This window comes from Grampus griseus (assembly GCF_964374135.1).
Source record: "Grampus griseus genome assembly, chromosome: 17".
Taxonomy (NCBI): Eukaryota; Metazoa; Chordata; class Mammalia; order Artiodactyla; family Delphinidae; genus Grampus; species Grampus griseus.
In genome coordinates this window covers 20281992-20303043 of record NC_139011.1, presented here as the reverse complement: position 1 = coordinate 20303043, position 21052 = coordinate 20281992, and the positions used below count along the sequence as shown (strand labels likewise).

General features: G+C 45.7%; 1 protein-coding gene across 1 annotated transcript in view; it reads right to left on the bottom strand.

Annotated features, from left to right (window-relative positions):
* EXT1 (exostosin glycosyltransferase 1) overlaps positions 1-20670 on the bottom strand; it is a 292671-nt gene extending 272001 nt beyond the window's left edge. Inside the window, exon 1 of the mRNA XM_082675100.1 lies at positions 19102-20670. Within this exon, the coding sequence (XP_082531226.1) occupies positions 19102-20063 (962 nt within the window). The 5' untranslated portion in view covers positions 20064-20670. The remainder of the gene's footprint in view (positions 1-19101) is intronic.
* Positions 20671-21052: the final 382 nt, after the last annotated feature.

The following is a 21052-nucleotide window of genomic DNA, read 5'->3' as shown; positions in this document are numbered from 1 at the left end:
GGAGATATTTATATGTACTGACATGGCACAATGCTGGATATATAATTCAGTGATTAAAAAAAGAAATTACAGGGCTTCCCTGGTGGCGCAGTGGTTGAGAGTCCGCCTGCCGATGCAAGGGACATGGGTTCGTGCCCTGGTCTGGGAAGATCCCACATGCAGCAGAGCGGCTAGGCCTGTGAGCCATGGCCGCGGAGCCTGCGCATCCCGGAGCCTGTGCTGTGCTCTGCAACGGGAGAGGCCACGGCAGTGAGAGGCCCGCGTACCAACCAAAAAAAAAAAAAAAAAATACAAAGAAGGAGATATGTGTGTGTGTATAAAATAATCCTATTTTCAAGAAAATAAATAATATGTCACCTGCCTAGAAAAAAAGAAATATACACCCAACCGTTCAAGATGATATATGAGTGTTACAGGTAAGTTTCACTTTCTATAACGTTTGCACTTTGAACAATGCTCAAATATTACTTCTGCAATCTGCAATCACAAAAAGAAAATTTCCCAAACGTTCACTGGATTATGGTTTACGCTGTGCCCTTGGGTGGCTCTCCCTTAAAAGTTAAATGTAAACTCGAGCTTCTGAGATAAGAACCCTTAAGAGCTAGAACAGCTTGATGTGAATGGCAGTAGGAGGGGTGACGTAGGGTTAGGGAATCAGGGAACAGGAAGAGAGAGTGTGTGCACGCGTGTGCACACATGTGAACACAGCCTTCACAGGAGGGAGGGAGGGTTACTGAAAAAAGACTGACTAAAAGGAAGCAGCAGAGAGTAGGGCGGGGTGTCTGAGACTGCAGGGAGGGCTTTTGTGGACAGCCACAAAGAAAGGCCTCTGATGGTCCCTTGTTAACAGCTAGAGAGTACCCAGGAAAAAGAGGTATGTAAAATCCATCCTCGTCAAGTGGGAGTGCGAGGTGCCAGGAGCTGCTCTGCAGAGACGTAAGTGGCAACAGAAGACCTGTAAAAAAGAACGAAGTAGCCTAGGGATGAACCCTGGAAGCTGCAGCCCACCTGTGGGGAGCTGCAGCCCACCTGTGGGAAGCTGCAGCCCACCTGTGGGAAGCTGCAGCCCACCTGTGGGGAGCTGCAGCCCACCTGTGGGAAGCTGCAGCCCACCTGTGGGAAGCCGCCTCTGGTGGATGAGGCCGCAGAACTGTACCCCTGGGCCTCCTCTGTATGGTCCCTGCGATGGGATTAGATTCCAGGAAAGCTGATGGCACCATGAGCAGCTGGCTGAGCACAGCATGCAGTGTCCCGTTCATCAACAGACAATGGGGACGGAGGTTCTGGTCCTGGTACCAGGGACCAGGACAGTTGGTCCCTTTCTTGGAGGGGGCAGTCGAAACACCAAAGGAGTGATCAGAGGGTTCTTCTCTTGTGGAGTTGCCTGGAGGGTCCACCACAAGTCTCTACAAGGACTTCACTCTCTTGGCCTGCACTCCAGGAGGAAGTGAGCTTTGAAGCAATAGAAACTATACCTGGCCAAGAACTGAGGCCTTAGACAATAGAGTGCAGTTCAAGGTCCATAAAGCAGGCTTTTTGGGATATTACAGAATTATGACCGGGAACCTACTCATAGCTAAAGTGACAGTCAAAGGCACAAGTTATTTCAAAGCTGCAAATCGTCACCTGATTTTGGTGAATCTCTAACTTCATTCCTATTATATTGAACCTCAAGTGGTTGGCGGGGGAAGGAAATTCTTGTAAACCTATTTTTTCTATTCAACATCCCCTGTGGGTTGCTTATTCCAAACAAAAGGAAAGAAGTCTATTAAGTTCCAAAAGTCTTCCTTTCTGCACTTACAGGCCACGTGACCAAAAGACACTCATTCAACAAATATTTCTAGAGGGGCTACTGAACGCTCAGTGTTGTGCTAATACCAGGCAAACAGATAAAAAAACAAATACACAAGTCTTGAGATAAGACTTACGGATTTAAGTCCAAGTAGAACATAAAGTATGAAACATCCAAATAACTCTGTGATCAAAAGATGTTTGGAGTTGGGCTTCCCTGGTGGCGCAGTGGTTGAGAGTCTGCCTGCCGATGCAGGGGACATGGGTTCGTGCCCCAGTCCGGGAGGATCCCACATGCCGTGGAGCGGCTGGGCCCGTGAGCCATGGCCGCTGAGCCTGCGCGTCCGGAGCCTGTTGCTCCACAACGGGAGAGGCCACAGCAGTGAGAGGCCCGCGTACCGCAAAAAAAAAAAAAAAAAAAAAAGGTGTTTGGAGTCAAATGGCAGAGAAAGCCTATCAGGTATTTTTCCACCATGAAACGAGGTGTTATGTACTTTGATCCCAGTAAATTTTTTGGTCTGGCCCCTTCATCTATATTTGAAAAAGACAGATACTAAAGGAAACTAAAACTAAAACACTAAAAACTAAAAAATTTTTTAAAAGATGAAAAATTCCAGAATATGCCATAGTCTTACCTCCATCTGTTTGGGTTCTGGAATTTCTAAACCAAAGAAAGAACTACAATGGGCTAACCAAATGCAGTAAGATTTAACTAAACACCTATCAATCCAACTACTGCAGTGGCGGGTGAGCTCTGGGGTACAGAGGAGAATGAACCAGCTATACCCAGGAATACACCTAGAGAGACAAAAACTAAATAATTATAATGCAAGATCTTAGAATGATCTACGATTTAAAACTGCCCCGATCTAAATTCCAGAATTTCCCCAGGCCCTCAATGACAGGACATAAGGAGGCCCCTCAAAGCTTGCAGACACCTAAAATTATACAGGGTGAGAGAATAGAGGGGGGGAAAGAAACTTCAGAGAGTCCATCCACACGTGATGGAAACAAGCCCTTAGATTACCATCTCATCTGCTGTGTGTGGACAGAGCAATGCTTAATCCAGTCTTCTGCTGGTGAGCCTGGTGATAACCAGGGAATGCCCTGGGCCTGCTGATTTATGCTCCACTATCTGAAAAATCACTAGGCCACTTTTATACCCCCAAGGGGAATTCAAATGACAGGCTTCAAATGACACGTCTTACACCAGTCCTGAATCAAGGAGCAAACTGAGAAAAGCTCCCAAGTCACGGTACCTGGGAATTCCAAGAGCAAATATTTTAGACTTTAATAAGAGACATGTCAAAAAATCTAATTAATTCACCTTATCTAATTAAATGAGTTAATTGGAAATACGATACGGTACTTCTATCTCAACTGCTACCTGAATCTGCAAGTCAGCTTACGGGGAGAAAGAAGGGCAATTTTTATTTTGTGAGGAAGAAATGAGACAACAAGGAGACGGGGACCAAAAAAAAGCATCTGATTCTTGGTAGAAAACAATATCCAACACTGACACAGTAATGTTCCCAGAAAAAAAAAAATGGATTTTGAATATTTCCTCCACCTACAAATAAATACAGGCCTAGTGTCGCTATTGTACGTAAAATACACAACTGCTTGCTGTCTGCAGTCATGTTTGAAATTATGGTAGAAGGTCTCACTTGACTTATACTTAATGAACTGTTCCCTAGAGTCTCTTCTGCAAAAGCTGTTAGGGAACACTCTATATGATTCTGTGATTTACGACAAGGATATAATCCTGTTCTAACAGGCTTTTGGGTCGGGGGAATGTGGTAACGTCCCAAGGGACAGGATGCGACCCGCAGTGCATCTCCATCACAGCAAGGCTTGCTCCAGTGTGGAATCCAGTAGGAATCAGATCACATCTGGATGTGGTGGCAGAAACGGTTATTACAGAACAGCTCTTACAAGGTGTTTGTTCCTAACTGCAGCTGTGTCTCCCAAGAGCAAGAATGAAAATATACATTACAATGTGTCTGAAACCTCCCAGATCTTCAGAACACAGGCTAACATCTCCTCCCTAACGTTAACCCAGACTGCTGTTAGAAGTTTATCCTCAAGGGTAGGTAACACACTGCTTCAACTTAGCATGCAGAAAGGGTCCAGAGGTCTGGGTCCCGCTGCAGCTGATAATGCCCGTCCTAAAACAAGTCATCAATCGTTAACAGCCACACAAATTGCGGAAAGTAGAAAGTTATTCACTGTTATCGCTTCCCGATTTGCAAAGTACCCCATCGTGATGGGATCGCTCTTTCGCCTCCTTGCATTGCGAGAGAAGAAAAAAATCGTATTATCTTCTCTGTCTCATGCAGGTTTAGCTCAGAAAGTCATTTCAGGTGATGCCACTGGCACATCTGCCACTGTTTTAATGTTTTTTCAAGAGGCAGGAACAAGAAGACCCACGTGACTGCTCAGCTTCTCGGAACAGGTGGGAAACATGATATGTGCTTTGGTAAAAAAAAAATGTTTTAAAGACATAAAGTCATATTAATAATTTGCACCCTCGGTGGAACAACTTCTGGGAAATGAAAATCTATCGTATTTTGGCAACAGTTACAACAGGTGGTTGGAATTCTGGGCACTTGCCAAACCACCTTGAACTTTTATGTGACTAGCAAGCTAATGTATCACATTGCACACTACAGTTATAATGAGCTGTAAACAGATAGGTCCAATGGAAGAAATGAAATGAAAACAATGACAAACAGACACAAATGGTAAATCTGAAATTGGACAAGACTAACGTGGTTTAATGGAACAGGAAGGTTAATGACAGTAACAATGGTTATTGACTGAGTACTTACTATGTACCAAGCACCGTTCTAAGCATCTTACACGTAATATCATTCACTTAATCTTCACAGTAACAACCCTACGAAATAGGAGTTATTATTATCCCCATTTTATAAGTGAAGAAATGGAAGCAAAGAAGTAAGGTGCCCAGCCAGTGGCAGAGCCACCATCCACGTTCAAGCCCCTAGTTTCCAGAGCCTGGGTGCATGACCTCCATGCCATACCTGGCCGGAAGTCAAGAGATATGTGCTCCATTCCCTGTTCTGTCGCAACCAGCTACATGACCTTGGGCAAACTGCCCAACTTCCCTGGATCTCTACTTCCTTATCTATATAATACAAGAGTTACACTAGACCTTTAAGGTCACTTCCATGATCTTATTTCTCCTCCCTCCAGATAAAACTGACACCATGATAGCATGATTGAACACCAGGCTCCTTCTCAGACAAACAAAGGACAGATGCATAGACATACACATGTGTGCACAGACCTGACAGCCCCAAGTGGTGATGAGCTCACAGGACTCTGTGCAGGAAAACCAGTTAAGAGAAACTGAGGCCCAGGGAGGCTCAAAGAGTCACCAACACCCCCTAGAATAGCTACTTCATACTTGGAATTTAAGGGTGCTCAATCGCTGAGCTTATTTTTATAGAAACTTAAGATTTATTCTGACAGCGTTATTTACAGTAGCCAAGACATGGCAACAACCTGAATATCCATCAATGGATGAACAGATAAAGGAACTATGGGATATACGCAATGGAGTATTATTCGGCCTTAAGAAAGAAGGAAATCTTGCCATTTGGGACAACACAGATCTTAAGGGTATTATGCTAAGTGAAATAAGTCAGACAGAGAAAGACAAACACCATCTGAACACCACTTACAAATCCAAAAAAGAACCCCCAAAGACACAGAGAAGAGATTGGTGGTTGTCAGAAGTGGGCTGGGGGTGTGTGTGTCGGGGGAGTCAACAGGCGAAGGTGGTCAAAAGGTACAAACTTCCAGTTATGAGATTAATAGTCCTAGAGATGTAATGGTGTCTATAATTAACAAGAGAGTAAGTTTTCAAAATTCTCATCACAAGAAAAAAATTTGTAAAAATGTGTGGACATTAACTAAACTTATTGTGGTAATCATTTCACAACATATACATATTGCTAACATATATTTACATATCACTTGCAACATGTATATATATTTTACAATATATCTATATATAACATATTTGGCAATATATATGAGATATATATATATAATATCATTATGAGGTACACCTAAAACTAATACAATGTTATATCAATTATATCTCAATTTAAAAAAAATTATTTTGATACTGAATCCTTTTTGCCTTCATTTATCCTACTTGGGTTACTCCTTAGACATAGCTAAGTCTAAAATAAGTGCAGAGGCTTCCCTGGTGGCGCAGTGGTTAAGAATCCGCCTGCCAATGCAGGGGACACGGGTTCGAGCCCTGGTCCAGGAAGATCCCACGTGCCGCGGAGCAACTAAGCCCGGGCACCACAACTACTGAGCCTGCGCTCCAGAGCCCGCGAGCCACAACTACTTTAGCCTGCAGGCCTAGAGACCGTGCTCTGCAACAAGAGAAGCCACTGCAATGAGAAGCCCACGCACCACAATGAAGAATAGCCTGGCTCCCCGCAACTGGAGAAAGCCCACGGTCAGCAACGAAGACCCAACGCAGCCAAAAATAAATAAATAAATAAATTTATAAAAAAATAAAATAAGTGCAGGAAAATACTACTCTTTCTTTGAACTGCAGTAAACATTGAGGTACTTAAATTTTATCTTCATATAAAATACTGTTCAATTTTTTAAAAACATGTACTATAACTCTACAATCTAAATACAGAAAATATTATACATTTCCAGTCTCTGAATCAGTAAAAGACTGACTGCCCTCCATTTACAGGTTTGCAACATTACACTTGCATACTTAAAAATGCAGTTATCATAAAAGGTGTTGCTTGAAGGCAGCTTTTTTAATGCAGTGTGAATTTTAAAGGAGCACATAGCATATAAGAAATGGTGTTTACAAGAAAAATTTATTCTCTGCCTCTCAGTAAAGCTGAAGTATTTCGGTATTAGATCCCCTCTGATTAGATTTTCAGATTGGTTCAGATATACAGACCTAGAAATCATTTTGGAAAATGACCTTACCAAGCTTTGTAAAAACATAAAACATAATTGATAGTTAATCAAGCGTCATACGATTGCCACCAAATCTGAATCCATTTTTAAGACCTACTAGGAAGTCAAGTAATTGGGATCCAGTGCATTCTCCTTTTTAATCTATATACCTTGAATACGTTTGTGAATATCCATACAATTCCACAAGCTAAAGAGAGGAGATTTTAAATGCAGGAAATGGGGGCCAATGGGAGAAACAACTGAACACCTTCCCTTTGCTTTTTTTCCCCTTTGCTTTTTAATTAAATGATAAATCTCAATATGAATTCATTAGAAGCCTGATAGCTCAATTAAGCTATGTTACTCTGTTACTATATATAATTAATATCAGTTAACAGAGTTGGGATGTAACCTGAGCAGGAAATGTAAGCCAAAAGTTATATTTGACCTACCATTTGGGAGAAAAATTGCAATTAAGGGGGCACAAAAAGTCCCAATATCTACAGACTGTTAAAATTAGATGACAAAAAGACCGTAATGGTTTCTCCTGTAGCAATAAATTCTTTAGATTCACACTATGCAGTAAAGCCCGCCAGTTCATTTTAATTAGGTTTTACCGATATCATATCCAACAGAACAGGGAAAAAAGAAAAAGAAAGAAAAGAAACTACCTTGGAAGAAAAGAAAAGAGAAAAGGTTATTGGAAGAAACATCCCCTTTGAAAATGAAAAGAAACTCTGGGTAAATCATCAAAAGATGAACTTGGAGGAAACACGGGAAGGCCTGGGCTGTAAACCAAAGACAGAACCCATACTTTGTATGGTCAACAGTATTTCAATTGGTTAAATAAATGTAATTTTTTTTTCATTTATCCAGCAAATACTGAGTGCCCAGTATGGGTGGGTCAGGCATGGTGCTAGGCTGTGAAGACACAGCAGTGAGTGAGTTCAATGTCACTTTCCCCACAGAGCTTTCCTTCCCGCCATATTTAAACTGTAACCACCCCCCCATTCCCATTCTCACATCACCTGGTGAGCTATTTAAAAACCTGAACTTCATCCCCAGAGAGTCTGATTGGCCAGGAGTAGAGCCCATGCCCCATTTCCAGAAGCTCCCCGGGTTGAAATCCACTGCCTTCACCCCTTTCCATATACTGCTTTTCTTCCCAGCATCAAGCACCTTCTAACACAGGCCATAACTGACATGGTAAAAGCCTCCAGTCATTACACTGGGACCATCCTGGGGCAGGGATGTGTGTCTGTTTGGTTCACTGTTGAATCCCCAGTGCCTGGAAAGAGTAGGTGCCTCATAAGTATCTGTTGAGTAAATTTAATGAAAAACAACATGAATTCTCCCCTCAGGGCCCGTAAAATTACTGGGGAGAGAGAAAAACAGAGAGTTAAATAAATGGAAAAAAACCATAGCCATGGGCTTCCCTGGTGGCGCAGTGGTTGAGAGTCCGCCTGCCGACGAAGGGGACGCAGGTTCGTGCCCTGGTCTGGGAAGATCCCACATGCCGCGGAGCGGCTGGGCCCGTGAGTCATGGCCACTGAGCCTGCGTGTCCAGAAAAACAAACAAACAAAAAAATAAACAACCACAGCCGTGGCAAGTATTAACTGTTCTATAAGAACCCATTAACAGGAGAATGTGACCAAGTCTGGGGCATCAAGGAAGTGACACTGGAAGAAATGAAATGAAGCTGGGGGACAGTTTTCTGAGAGAGAGAGAAGAGAGCATGTGGGGAAACGGAGGAGGAGGAGGAATGAGGCTTTGCCAAGGGGCTGGGGATGCAAAGGCAGGTAGAGCTGGACCAGCCCCACCTTCACAGCGTATGAATGAATTAGGAGAAGCCTCCAAGGTGAGTTCAGCTAGGATAGTGGCATGGTCCTATTTTTATCAGTGGTGCTGTGGGTGACTTCCACCAATCTGTCAGGGTGCTGGAATATATACAGGACATGCGAAATCCATTCCAGATCTCTACCCATCAGTTCCCATCCGGGGCATTCCTAGAAATGCAGAAAAAGCAGGACATGCGCCCCAACACACCTACCAGGGCAGCCTCCAAGCAACAGACTAGAGGCTCCTCCTCCCCTTAGGGACGCCTCCCCTGCTCTAATTCCCAGCCTCCATATTCCACACCTGCCGCCACTCTTTCCCGGAGCCCAGGGCCCAAGTCATTTGGAACGCTAGTTGGTCAAGAATAACTAGCATCACAGGCCCACATGACAATACCAGAAAACTTTATATTTCTCATTAAAGTATTGATATGTATTATAAAACCCCAGAAATCTGAGTTAGCAACAAATACCAGAACTCCGATGCAGACTCCAAGGATGCAACTACCCCTTGTATCCGGAGCCCTCGGGGAACTTGCTAAGCTTGGTAGATAAGCTTTCAAACGGACAGCTTATCTTAGGGGGCACCAAAATATTTTTATTTTAACCATAGGATTCAAAAAAGTTATAAAGTTCATTATTTGCTCCTCTATTTTCTTAAACAAAGGCCAGCGTACACAAGAGATGGCTCACGGTCAGCGCTGTATCATGGTACAGTTTATCAAATATTTACAGAAGCTCTGGTTGGTGACAGGCATGGTGTTAGGTGGCGGGACTCAAAGGCACGCTTCTGGGGAGTCCGTAGGACACACTCGGGCTCTGGGCCAGCTGCTCTTAAATTGCAGGGCTTCTTTACTTCTTCTGGGTGTTACATTTTATCACTTTCTGGCCTGCTTCCTTCCCTTTGGGTTGCCAACTGTCCCTTCTTCCCAGCTCTGCCTGCAAGAATCCCTCTCTCTTTAAATTCACTGCTTTGAATCTACTGTGGGCTGAGAAACCAGATTACCACGCTGGTTAGAACTGTCTCTTCTCCAGTAAGATTAAATAAATTCTAGGTGAGAAACACAAGTGATCCCCTATAAATCAATCACACTGTTGTTTATGTGTGTGTGGTCTTCATGACATCAGTTCCAGCTGTGCAGAAGCAGTAGGATGCCGTGGTGAAGAACACAGGTTCAGAAGTCAGACGGCCCTCGGTTTGTGTCCCAGCTGTGTGCTCTTAGGCAAGTCACTTTTAAAGATGCTTTGAACTTCGTTCTGCATCTCAAATGAGTATCTTCCTGCTAGGGTGGACATACAGATTAAAGAAGATACTGCCCGTTACCCAGCACACAGTACACTCTCAAGAAATATTAGTTGCTATCACCATCATGATCAGCCGGGCTCCAATATGTCAGTGCCAACAGGATATGGCTTCAACAGTGCCTGCCACAGACAACTTCCCCTAACCACAGTGCCGTTTCAGGAAGCAACTTTAGGCTGTTCCTTGCAAAAGGATGGCCACCAATTCAATCAAGAATGACAATGTGACAGGGAAGTCTTTCAACTGATGAGGTCACCACCAGACCCAGAGACGTGGCCTGATAGGAATGGCTGTCACCCGAAGGAGTAAGTATCCCCAGTAAAGCCAGTCAGGCTGGTTTCCTCCAGGGCCTGCAGGAGAGAATTCAGGGAAGACTGGCCAGTAGTTGGCAGACACTCCCCGCGACAGAGGTGCCAGTCTGGGGAGAGGTGAAGGTCCAGAGCGGGAAGAAAGGAGCAGACCCAAGTGACTGTGCTGGGTCCTGAGAACTTACTGGAACAGTTCCAGTGCAGTTTTTGTTCCATGTCCCTTCACAATAAATCCTGTGACTTAAGGTGGCCTGAGTGACATTCTGCCCTTTGCAACCTAAGGGCCTGTCGAACCAGCCCATTCATAAGAGGTAGCCTTCCAAAGATCATCCTCAACCGATGCAGCACAGGAGTCACTTGCAAAAGCAATAACCTGCATTCCTAGAGCAGTCATCCAGGGAACCTGGGGGATGCAGAGTCAAGGCAGTGCCTGAGACCACCCTCCACCTGCTCCCACCTTTGCCCCAGGCCACCTGCAAGCTCCAAGGCCCCATCTAGGTCTTTCCACAGCCCACAGAAATAATGGCTAGCCTTCCAGGGCAGCTACCACAATTTTCTGGGGATTAAGTATCAAGAAAGAGGTGAGCACTTATTTCTGTGGCTTAGTAAAGAGCCAAGTTATGAAACTAAGGAAACCTCTGTGGTTGATTAGAAAATGGCAGGAAGATGATTTTTAATAAACACCACCACCTGGTAGAGCACATGAGCGTTTACAAGGTTTTGCATTACAAGCAGTTACCCACTCTACCTCCTTTCAATCTTTCAACAACCCTGTGAGGTGTTACGATCCCCACTTACAGATGTGGACAATGAGGCTGAAAGGTTCAGCACCTAGTCCAGGAATGTGTGTGGGTCAGTGACTTCCCTGGTCCAGGGTCATCGCCCTCTCCTAAAGGGCTTCACAGAAGACAAGAGGGTACACAAAACAAGGAAGTATTTCTCCACAAATCTCACTGCTGCTCAAAGCAATTACAATGGCAAAGAAAGTCTAACTAGGCGTAAACAGTTTGGCTCACTCTGTTTTCTGTCTTGGTTTTTTGTTTATTTGGGTTTTTTTCTTTTTCTTTTTTTTTTTTTTTTTTTTTTGGCCACTCAGCAAGGCTTGCTGGACTTTAGTTCCCAGACCAGGGATTGAACCCGGGCCCTTGGCAGTGAAAGCGCCAGGGAATTCCCTCTGTCTTGGTTTTTAAATCACTTAGAATAGTGCCTCATTTGCACTTAGAATCCCAGACCTGACCTGGATGGCCCAGAGGTAAAGCCACGTGTCTCAATTCACCTCCAAAGGACTCAACAGCCAAAGAGAAAAGAGACCAGGGCTTTGAGCAGCTGACACAATTAACTTACAAAACTGACACCCACCCAGGTCAGGCCCACAGATTCTGAGATCCCAGGAGAGGCTGTAGAAGGCACGGAGGAAGCGTCTGCTCAGTAAGAGACACACGAAGGTTTCTGGCTCCAGCAAAAATGAAACTTCAAAGGGAACGGAGCTGTGGGAGCTTCAAAGACCCCCTCCCCCGCCCAGCCCCAGCCGCAGGACCAATTAACACCTACAGATGTTTATCTAAGCAGTCATTTCATGCCGGCTACTTTGCTAAATGGGTGCTCAGACTCACCTCAAAAATTGCTATTCCTCCAAAAGGGACTGGGGGGTGGGTCAAGAGGGAGGAAGTTCTGTGTTTTCTGAGAGAGAGACCTTAGTCAAGAAGAAAACAAATCCTCAATACAGTGAAATTCATCACAGACTTATGTATAATAAAAGAAAAGATGGGAAACAAATCTCTAAGAAAATGCAAATCAACTATGGAACAGCCATGAGTTACTAAAAAGAACCGTGCAGCCATTAAAAATCCTACTTTAGGGTTTCCCTGGGGGCGCAGTGGTTGAGAGTCCACCTGCCGACGCAGGGGACACGGGTTCGTGCCCCAGTCCGGGAAGATCCCACATGCCGCAGAGCGGCTGGGCCCGTGAGCCATGGCCGCTGAGCCTGCGCGTCCGGAGCCTGTGCTCCGCAACGGGAGAGGCCACGGCAATGAGAGGCCCACGTACCACACACACACAAAAAAAATCTTACTTTAGTATTTTAATAGGATTTTCCTTTTTTGTAGGAGAGGAAGAAGCTCTGAGATAATGTTAAGAAAAAAGCAACATGCAAAAATACATTTAAAGTCGGACTTTAACTTTATAAAATCAACCAAGACTAGAATGGCCAGGAGTTTGTTTTGTTCACTCCCGGCGGCCCCAGCCCCAACACCTGTGTGTCTGGCAGAAACAAGACACTTAAGGAAAATGTGCCAAATTCATTACTTACTATTAATTAAATAATAATTAACATATCTATACAAGGTACTTGGATATGCAGACACAGAATGACATAATCAATCGCAGAGGTGTATATGTGGGTTATAACAGGCCAACTACTGAAGTTTAATAATAGTGGTTAGCTCTCATTGTCGGGACTAGAGAAGAAATTTCTTTTCATATTCATCTCTTTTGCATTTTCTGCAGAGGCGCTGTACAATTTTTATAATTTTTTAACCACTGTTTTTCTACAGGGAGCCTCAGGGCCTAGGAGCAGTGGTATGCTACACTCCAGAAACCTGGCCCGTTCTGTCAGAAATGGAATCTTCCAGTGCATCTCCCATTTCTACCGGGTCACACCTTATACCTGGGGCAATGGTCATTCCTGCACCACCTCATGGGTTCACTGACATCTAGTACAGGGCAAACCCTGCAAGGTGCTATCAGGAGGGCAAAGGTCACACATGATTCACTTCCTCACTTTTCTGAGAAGAGCTCTAGGGGAACATGAAAGGCAGAATCTACATAGTCAAAGTTATAACGTTCCCTGAACGGACGAGATGAAGGAGTTCGATGTTTAAGTGTCAACTCAGGGCCGTCTTTATCACATCTCTTAGCCAAATTTTTTCCTTGGGAAGCATGTTTATAAAGGAAAGCAGTAGGGGGAAAAAAAAAAAGATATGACTTACAAACACCCAAATCACACTAAACTCACTGATACAGAACTGTGAACAGGTAGAAATTCTGTTTGATTCTTTAAGGTGGTAACATTTTTTAGAGGAAAGAGCATTGTCTTCGACATCCAAGATGCCTGGTTTGAACACCACCATTTCCTCACCAGATGTGACCGTGGCTCCTAACTTAACCCTCTCGGGGCCTGCACTCCTATCTGTAAAGTGGGGACTTTACACACTGCTGTCGAAAGGCTTAAATGAGCTAATAAAGGCGACTTCAGATAAGACACTGGACAAATATCTTGCAGTTCTGAGGGAGTCCCTGTGCATTAAAGGAACTTGGGCACAGACGGAAGAGCTCTGAAGGAAAACCAGTCAGTCATTAAGCTCATGGTGTTCACATCCAAACACGAACACTCTCAGGAGACTGCAGTGTCTAGTGACCGCTGAGCCTGACGGGTTCCCTCCGAAGAGGCTGTGTGGAAACGTGACGGTCATGAGGGAGCAGCGGGCCTCAGAGAAAGGAGAGGAATGGGAACCAGAAAACCTGGACTGTAGCCTCCGTTCAGCTACTTACAAGCTGTGCAGCCTTGCCAATCCACCTCACCCGAGCTGGCCTCAGCTTACAAACCTGTAAAATGGCCTGACGAGACACCTGGCAAGGTGGCTGTGAGCAGAGCAGCCGGGTCCTATCGAGCACAACCTTTGGTGTGACCTTAGTGTGCTCAAGGTCATTGTCAGCAGGTGTTTCTAACAGCGGGTTCTGGGGAGGCACATCCACAGGCCTTTGGACAAAGAGAACAAGCACCACCTGAGGGCGTGACAGCTCCCCTTTTGGCCAAGTCGGTGCCACCCAAAGCTGCTGTCACAGTCAGGGGGACCAATGGTGGCTTCCCACTGGTGGGGCCTGCCCAAGCCTTCATAGCAAGCCATCCTCTGAAGGACAAAATCCTACAGGCTCCCAGCTCAGGTCACAGATTCCACTTTCAACCGTCATTTTTTGAACTAGACTCAATCAACTTGCAAATGTCCCTAGAAGTAGTCCACGAAACCTCAACCTTTAGGGATTCCTTGTAAATGAGGCTCTCAGGAGCCCTCCAGAAAGCAAGATCAGGGAAGGTGAGAAACTTGGGGACGGGAGGGGCACAGAAAGAATTAGAACCTCAGTGCAAGAAGACACAATGCTAACTTCAAAATTCGTCTAGGTCTGGGCCTAGCTTTATTTTAAAACTGCGCTTGGGCTTCCCTGTTGGTGCAGTGGTTAAGAATCCGCCTGCCAGTGCAGGGGACATGGGTTCGAGCCCTGGTCTGGGAAGATCCCACATGCCGCGGAGCAACTAAGCCCGTGCTCCACAACTATTGAGCCTGCGCTCTAGAGCCTGCGAGCCACAACTACTGAAGCCTGCATGCCACAACTACTGAAGCCCATGCGCCACAACTACTGAAGCCCGCGCGCCTAGAGTCTGTGCTGCACAACGAGAAGCCACCGCAATGAGAAGCCCGCGCACCACAACGAAGAGTAGCCCCGGCTCGCCACAACTAGAGAAAGCCCATGCACAGCCACGAAGACCCAACGCAGCCAAAAATAAAATAAATGAAAAAAAAAAATAAGAGCACATATGTGTGTTAAAAAAAAAAAGAAAACTGTGCTTATGTGGCTTATTTTAGAAATGCTTTTGTGTTATCATACACCTGTGGGGAAAAAGGTGCTAATGTTTTACATTTAAAACCTGAGAAGCACAATTTCCAACTTTCATTCCTCCAAGTCTCCCTGTTAGATCACGAACTCGTTCAACGTGTCTGGGAATATAGTTCAGAAAAATGGGGAATCAATACATCATCATTTACTTGTGCACATTTTCTTTTTGCTATAAATACATTTGAATTCAGCTTATCATTCAGTGAATTCACAGCCTATTCCCAAAATTCACTGGAGCCAAACTGAAAAGTCCCCAAAACTCCTACTTAGACTAAACAGCACCGGGGACCTCCACCTTAGTTGGCAATGAAAAGAAATGTAAGCCCTAGAGCAAAAGTTCTTAAGTCTGACGATGCCCTTAGTAGCGGCTGTGTGTCAACCCCTAAAACTAGATGACAGATTATGCATGTATGTGCTCTCTTTTTTCACAAAGTTGGTCCAAAGTCTTTATCAGCTTCCCAAATGATTCCAAAAGAAATCCCATAAGAAACACCATCAATAAGGACCTTCCAGTGGCCGGAGAGCTTTCAGGTGTGTCTCTAATTAAAGATGGAATACCGTAGGTCAAGAAGAAAAAGTCAGAGGCCTGCTTTCTAGGGCTACCCCTGCTACTAAACAGTTTTCTAACCTTAAGCAAATCCCTGTAACAGTCTCTCCCTCAGTTTTCACATCTATAAAATGAGGATGTTTGGAAGTTGTAATGATCACTTACCTTCAAGACCCTTAAAAACACAAGGATTGTGAGGTACAGCTTCAACAAACACAGGAGAAGGTGTCCAAAAGGCCTGCACAGAATCCTGCCTGTTCCCAGAAGAGCTGCTTAAAATATTCTCCACCGCTTTCCTCAAAGGGGTCCAAGATAGAAGCCACCTCTCATTTCCCTCTTTTTCGTCTATTTCAGAAAGCCAAATTTGAAGTTTCACAACAATGCCCTTTGAAGGGATCTGCACTATGAAGTTCATGCAAAAATACAGTAATTCTGTAAGGGTGCGTAAGAAGCTCAAGAGATGTAAGACAGAATTTCTCTAAAGCCTCATTACACATCATGTAATCACTGCAGCAACTTAGTTTAGCCAGTGTCATCTACATCTGTTAATACACGTAACTGATGAAAATTAATTACGGGTGTCATAAAAATGGATGTTTGAATATAATCCTGGAAGTCTGGGTTGAAAGTGTTGCTCTATTACAAGAGAAAAGTCTTTTCCTTCATTCCATGCAGTTCTTCCATACCTTTAGTAGTAAATGTCTGATTTTCACAAAAGTGAAGTGGAAACAGAAGTCCTCAACTAAAAACATTTATTGTCACATAAGGCTAAATTTCGCTAAAAGCAACTTTTTTTTTAGTTGATACCCCTGTACATATTCTATAGTATCCTAACTCGGCCATGATACCATAAATTTTCAATCTAATTATCAGACCCCCTAAGTCCAAATCATAGGCACTTGCTAATAAAGAAAAGAAGTAGATGAAAACTGATCCTGTTTTTATGAGCCATTATCAAATGAACGCTTAGAGAGCCCTAAAGCAGTCGAAAACCCATTCCACCAAAGGATAAACTAAGGTTCAAGGCGATGAATCAAAAGTCACACCATGAGACAGTATGAGAAGTCAGACTTAGATGACTTCTATAGACCCAACTGCAATATCCTCCTCTAAAACCCTGGGAAGAGATTAGCATTTGATTGGAGGAGTTCTGCGTCTGACACACGCATAGCTGACTTACAGGAAACATCAGTGTAAGTAGCAAAGTACAACAGTTGTGCTTACTTCAGAGCACAAGACAGGTTGCCTGCTATGTGAGCATTCTCACCACATTTCAGAGCTCATTCATTCTTCATATCTTCCAAAGTCAACGGCAAAGGCAAACATGTTTGCAAGCACCATTTCTCAGAGATAAAGCGTTCAGATAACCCAGTGAGAGGAAGAAGTTAAAACTCCAGGTCAAGCAGGCCGATGAATATAAACGTTCTGCAACACCATCCCGTCCCATGAAACAAGGTTAGAGCTGGAAAGTATGCAAAAGAGGAATGAAGAAAATCCAGAAGTGTCTCTGAAAGAAATCCCTGCTCAGGAGAAAGAGGCAACTTGCTTTCCTCACTAAATGCCACTCTTCAGATGAGACTCAGTCCTGAGGGCCTGACCCCTTGTGGTCTTTAAACATAAACCAAAACAAGGGCGTGGGTGTCTGATTTCCTGATGCAACGACAAAGAGGTCAAAAATTAGTGAAATTTAATTAGCAAAAATTAAAGTTTCTTGGAAACCAACCCCTCCTTCCCTTATTGCCAAAAATCTCTAGAAAAACCTTCTGCAGAGAATGTAGACGATTTATTTTGGGACTAGGAGAGTAAAGCAGATATGACTGTTGTATCGGATTGAGGGTGTTTCCCAAATAAACGTATAATTCAAATTTCTTAAGATCTCCCCTCCAGCTCCTTTAGAGGAATGAAGACCGTCATGATCCTTCTACAGAATTCGGTGAGACTGCTTTAGAAGACACTGAAAGGTCAGACTTCATCTCGAGTTACTCCACCATAAACCAGACAAAGAAATTCCTCAAAGGCTAGGAGCATTTTTTTCTTACAAGCACCCACAGGAATAGGTCAATGTAAATGTCGTGTAAACAAAGCGCTCATTACTAACCACAGTTTGTTTCTTTTGTGAGAAAATTTTAATCCATGGCAACTGCATCCAACATTCACACATAACTGCCCCCAAAGCAGAGGAAAATTTAGATTCATAATTGACCCTACAGCCTCGGGCTCTGCTTGTGCTCGAAAAGCAAGAGGTGTTGGGGTTTGGGGAATGCCAGTGTTTGATACTTTCTCCTTCACTGTCTACGATCAAGTACAGGAGGACTTGAATTTCCCTTCCAATCACTCCTACAGAGGCCCGAGTGTCTGAGGAAATCCACAGACAACAATCAAACCTTTCATTTCAGGGTCCTTTCCCCACCATGCCCCTTCCTGTTCCAATCAGTTCTGCAAAGTGTTTCCCCTATTCTGCATTTCATGAATCAATTGCAAACTCCGCCAACCTCTGCCAGTTCCTCTTGTACTCAGCTGAGAGGTTCCCCTTCCTGCCTGGGTAGCACAAGGCTGCTCTGGTTTTTAACTGGTGTAACGTGGAAATGCACTGTAAGAGCTCACTAACTCTTTCACAGCCAGACAGAAGTGAGAGAGTCTGGGGCTCCTGCCCCATCGACAAGGAAACGGACCCTCCAAGCTCAGGTTAAAGCCGATTCCTAGAAACTAGTTTTGACCCCAAGCCCAGAGTGTCAGTTACTGTCACTGGGAAGGAAAAAGAAGAGTGAGAAGGTCTACAAAGTCTCCAACTCAGTTACTTAGCAACTGGACAAAACTTGCTTCACTCCAGAGGGTAAAGAGGCATCTCACAGCGCATTCAGAGAGTAACAGTCTCCGATTTACATGCAAATCGATAAAGACAAAAGGGAAAGGGAAATCTAAATTAGCAACTGGAGTTTACAGCAGAGGGGCTGAGGCCCAGATTTTTTAAAAACAGCTTCTCCTAGGGAGGCAGGATATATACATGCCAACAAACACACATGAATGAATGCATGCAAGCAAGATCACAGGCCCTAACCGGTTTACAGTCTCCCTTCATAAAAGTCAATGCCGTCTGGGAGCAGGGAAGAGGCAGGCACAGAAAGTTTAGTAGCTGAAACTAAAGGACTTCCACTGCTAACACAAATTTAAGGTTTGCGGAAAGATGACAATTGAAGGGTGGGAAAATTCCGGGGAGAGCTGCTCGCCCTGCTCGTGAGAAAAGCAAATAAAGCAACAACCTTGGGGTAAGGTCCCCGGACTGTGGACGGATTCAGAGCCTCTCGAGTCCCTAGACCCTCACAAACACCCTCCTGGATCCACTGGTGAAGTGCAGTTTCCAAACTCGGATCAAACCCACACCCTTCATAGAACACACATCACCCTGAAGGTTTTCCAAGCAAGAGGGGAACATGGTCACCTGCTTGGCCCAGGAAAGTGCTCCAGGATTTTCCGTTAGCCCGAGGAGCTCAAACTCTGGGTCCTCAGCTCAAAGCTACACACCAGAAGCAGGCTGCTCAGTCCCAGGCTCAGAGCAAAAGGAAGAGGACCCGAGGAGGGTCCCCTGCCCCACCCCCATCTCCCAACTTCACACCTGGACCAGGTGGGCAGGGCCCAGGGCTGACCCGCTGAGGCCCATCGGCTAAGCCACTTACTTCTCATACTCAGTGTTGTCTCTGTCACAGCGAGAATCCTTGTGCTTTTGCCAGTCTTTGCCATGCTTGCAGGTGGTGAGAAGCACGACGTCTTCCCCGTTATGGACGTGATATAAGGCATTCCTGGTGTCTGACCCTATCCCTGTCAGGTACCTCTTCCCCTTGAAGACTAGCATGTACTTCCTGAGAGGAGGGATAGTGTTAAACTTCAAAAACCCCCTCTCCCCTCCTGTCCTGGGATGATCCTTAGAAAAGAGGGGAATAGAAACATCAAAGTTGGGTCGGAAGTTTTCAGTACTGATGCTGGCTTTGGCCAGCATCGCCTGGCCGATGTCAAACCCCACATCCTCGGTGTAGTCAGGCCAAGTGCCAGAATATAAATTAAAAATTAAATGATTCCTACCGCTGTTCCACAAGTGGAGACTCTGCACTTTGGATCTCAAGTTGTGCACATACTGAGGTGACAACTGGTCTCTGTCTAAAGTATCCAGACTCAGGACAAAGAGGCACGCCTGGCTGGGGTCCGAGGTGTAGAACCTGGAGCCCTCGATGGCCGCTAGAATGTTTTGGTAACTTTCGGCGATTTTCTCCCCTTTTTGCTGCGGGTATACGTAGACTTTGAAGCCGTTTTTCTTGCAAAGGGTGAAATCGAAGCAGGACTCCATGCGGCACTTCTTGCCTTTGTAGATGCTCGAGTTGGCGTCTCGCTTCTGCCGTGGGGAAATGTGCACACTGGAATCCTCGTTTTCCAATTGATCCCAAGGAACGAAGGGGCGCAGAGCGTCCGGGAAGCGGGGCCAGAAATGATCCGGACTCGGGTGGTGCAAGCCATTCCGACGGCTGTGCTCTTCTCTCCGGCTGTGGCTTCTCGATGCCCTAAACTGCAAGCCTCCGAAATAAAACAAAAGGGCGAGACAAGAGCCAGCTGAGAGCAGGATGAAATAGCGTTTTTTGGCCTGCATGTGTCCTGCCTGGGTCAAGAGGATTGTAAATAAACACAAGAATCACCCAAGTTTCCCAATCAACACTTTCAGCTCCAGTCCGCCATCTTCCCGCCTGTAAAGACTTCAAACTCTCCGCTCCCACCTTCTCTGGATGCCTTTCCCCAAGCCGTGGACTGATCCAGCGCATGTGGGCGATTTCTTTAACTTTCTCCCCTTCGGTCTTTCATCTTTGGGTTGCACAATAGACGGGAGAGAGCGGGGCTGAATATTTCGCACCCAGGGCGGGCGAGCAGCGGACTGTAATTCTCTTGCATGCAACAAGACGGAGGAAAAGAAAGAGAGGGGGAAAAAAAGCTCCCGATGCCCAATCAATGACAAGACGAAGTGATTTCCTTGCCTCTCGGATTCCTCTCGGCGCCGTGGAAAACGAGCCCCGGGAAACCAACTTCAACTCATCCACACTCCGGGGCAGGCACTCCGGTTCCAACAAGTCAGCCGATCTCCGGGTTCAGCCGGCTAGTGCATCTTGCAGCTGGGGCGCCGTAACCTCACAAATCCCTGCATTTCTCTTTATTCCCTTCTGCAGCGGCTCCGAGACTCCGGCGGTGTTTACTCCTGCGCTCGCGGGGCCGGCCCCCAGGACGCGCGGCGGCCCGGCAGAAGGCGGCGGCGCTGGGTGACTGCGGCGGCGCGTCCTCCCCGCGGGCAGTGCCGGCCCCGAGCGGCGCTTCCCAGGCCCCCGCGCGGTTGCTGCCGACCGCCGCGTTCGGTCGCCGAATGTTACCCGGTTCTGAATGTTACACTTACACATTCCATTCCCGACACGACAGCGCTGACCTCATCCATCCACGCAGCCCGCGCTGCCATTGGACGAGCGTCACGTCCGGGGGGGGCGGTGCTTCCGCTGCGCCCATTCATAACCCCCGGCCACCGGCAGAGGCGCCGGCGCGGCGCTGGGGGTGCGGGCGGCGCGCGGGCCCCGGGGCGCCTCTGCCGGGGCCCGGCGG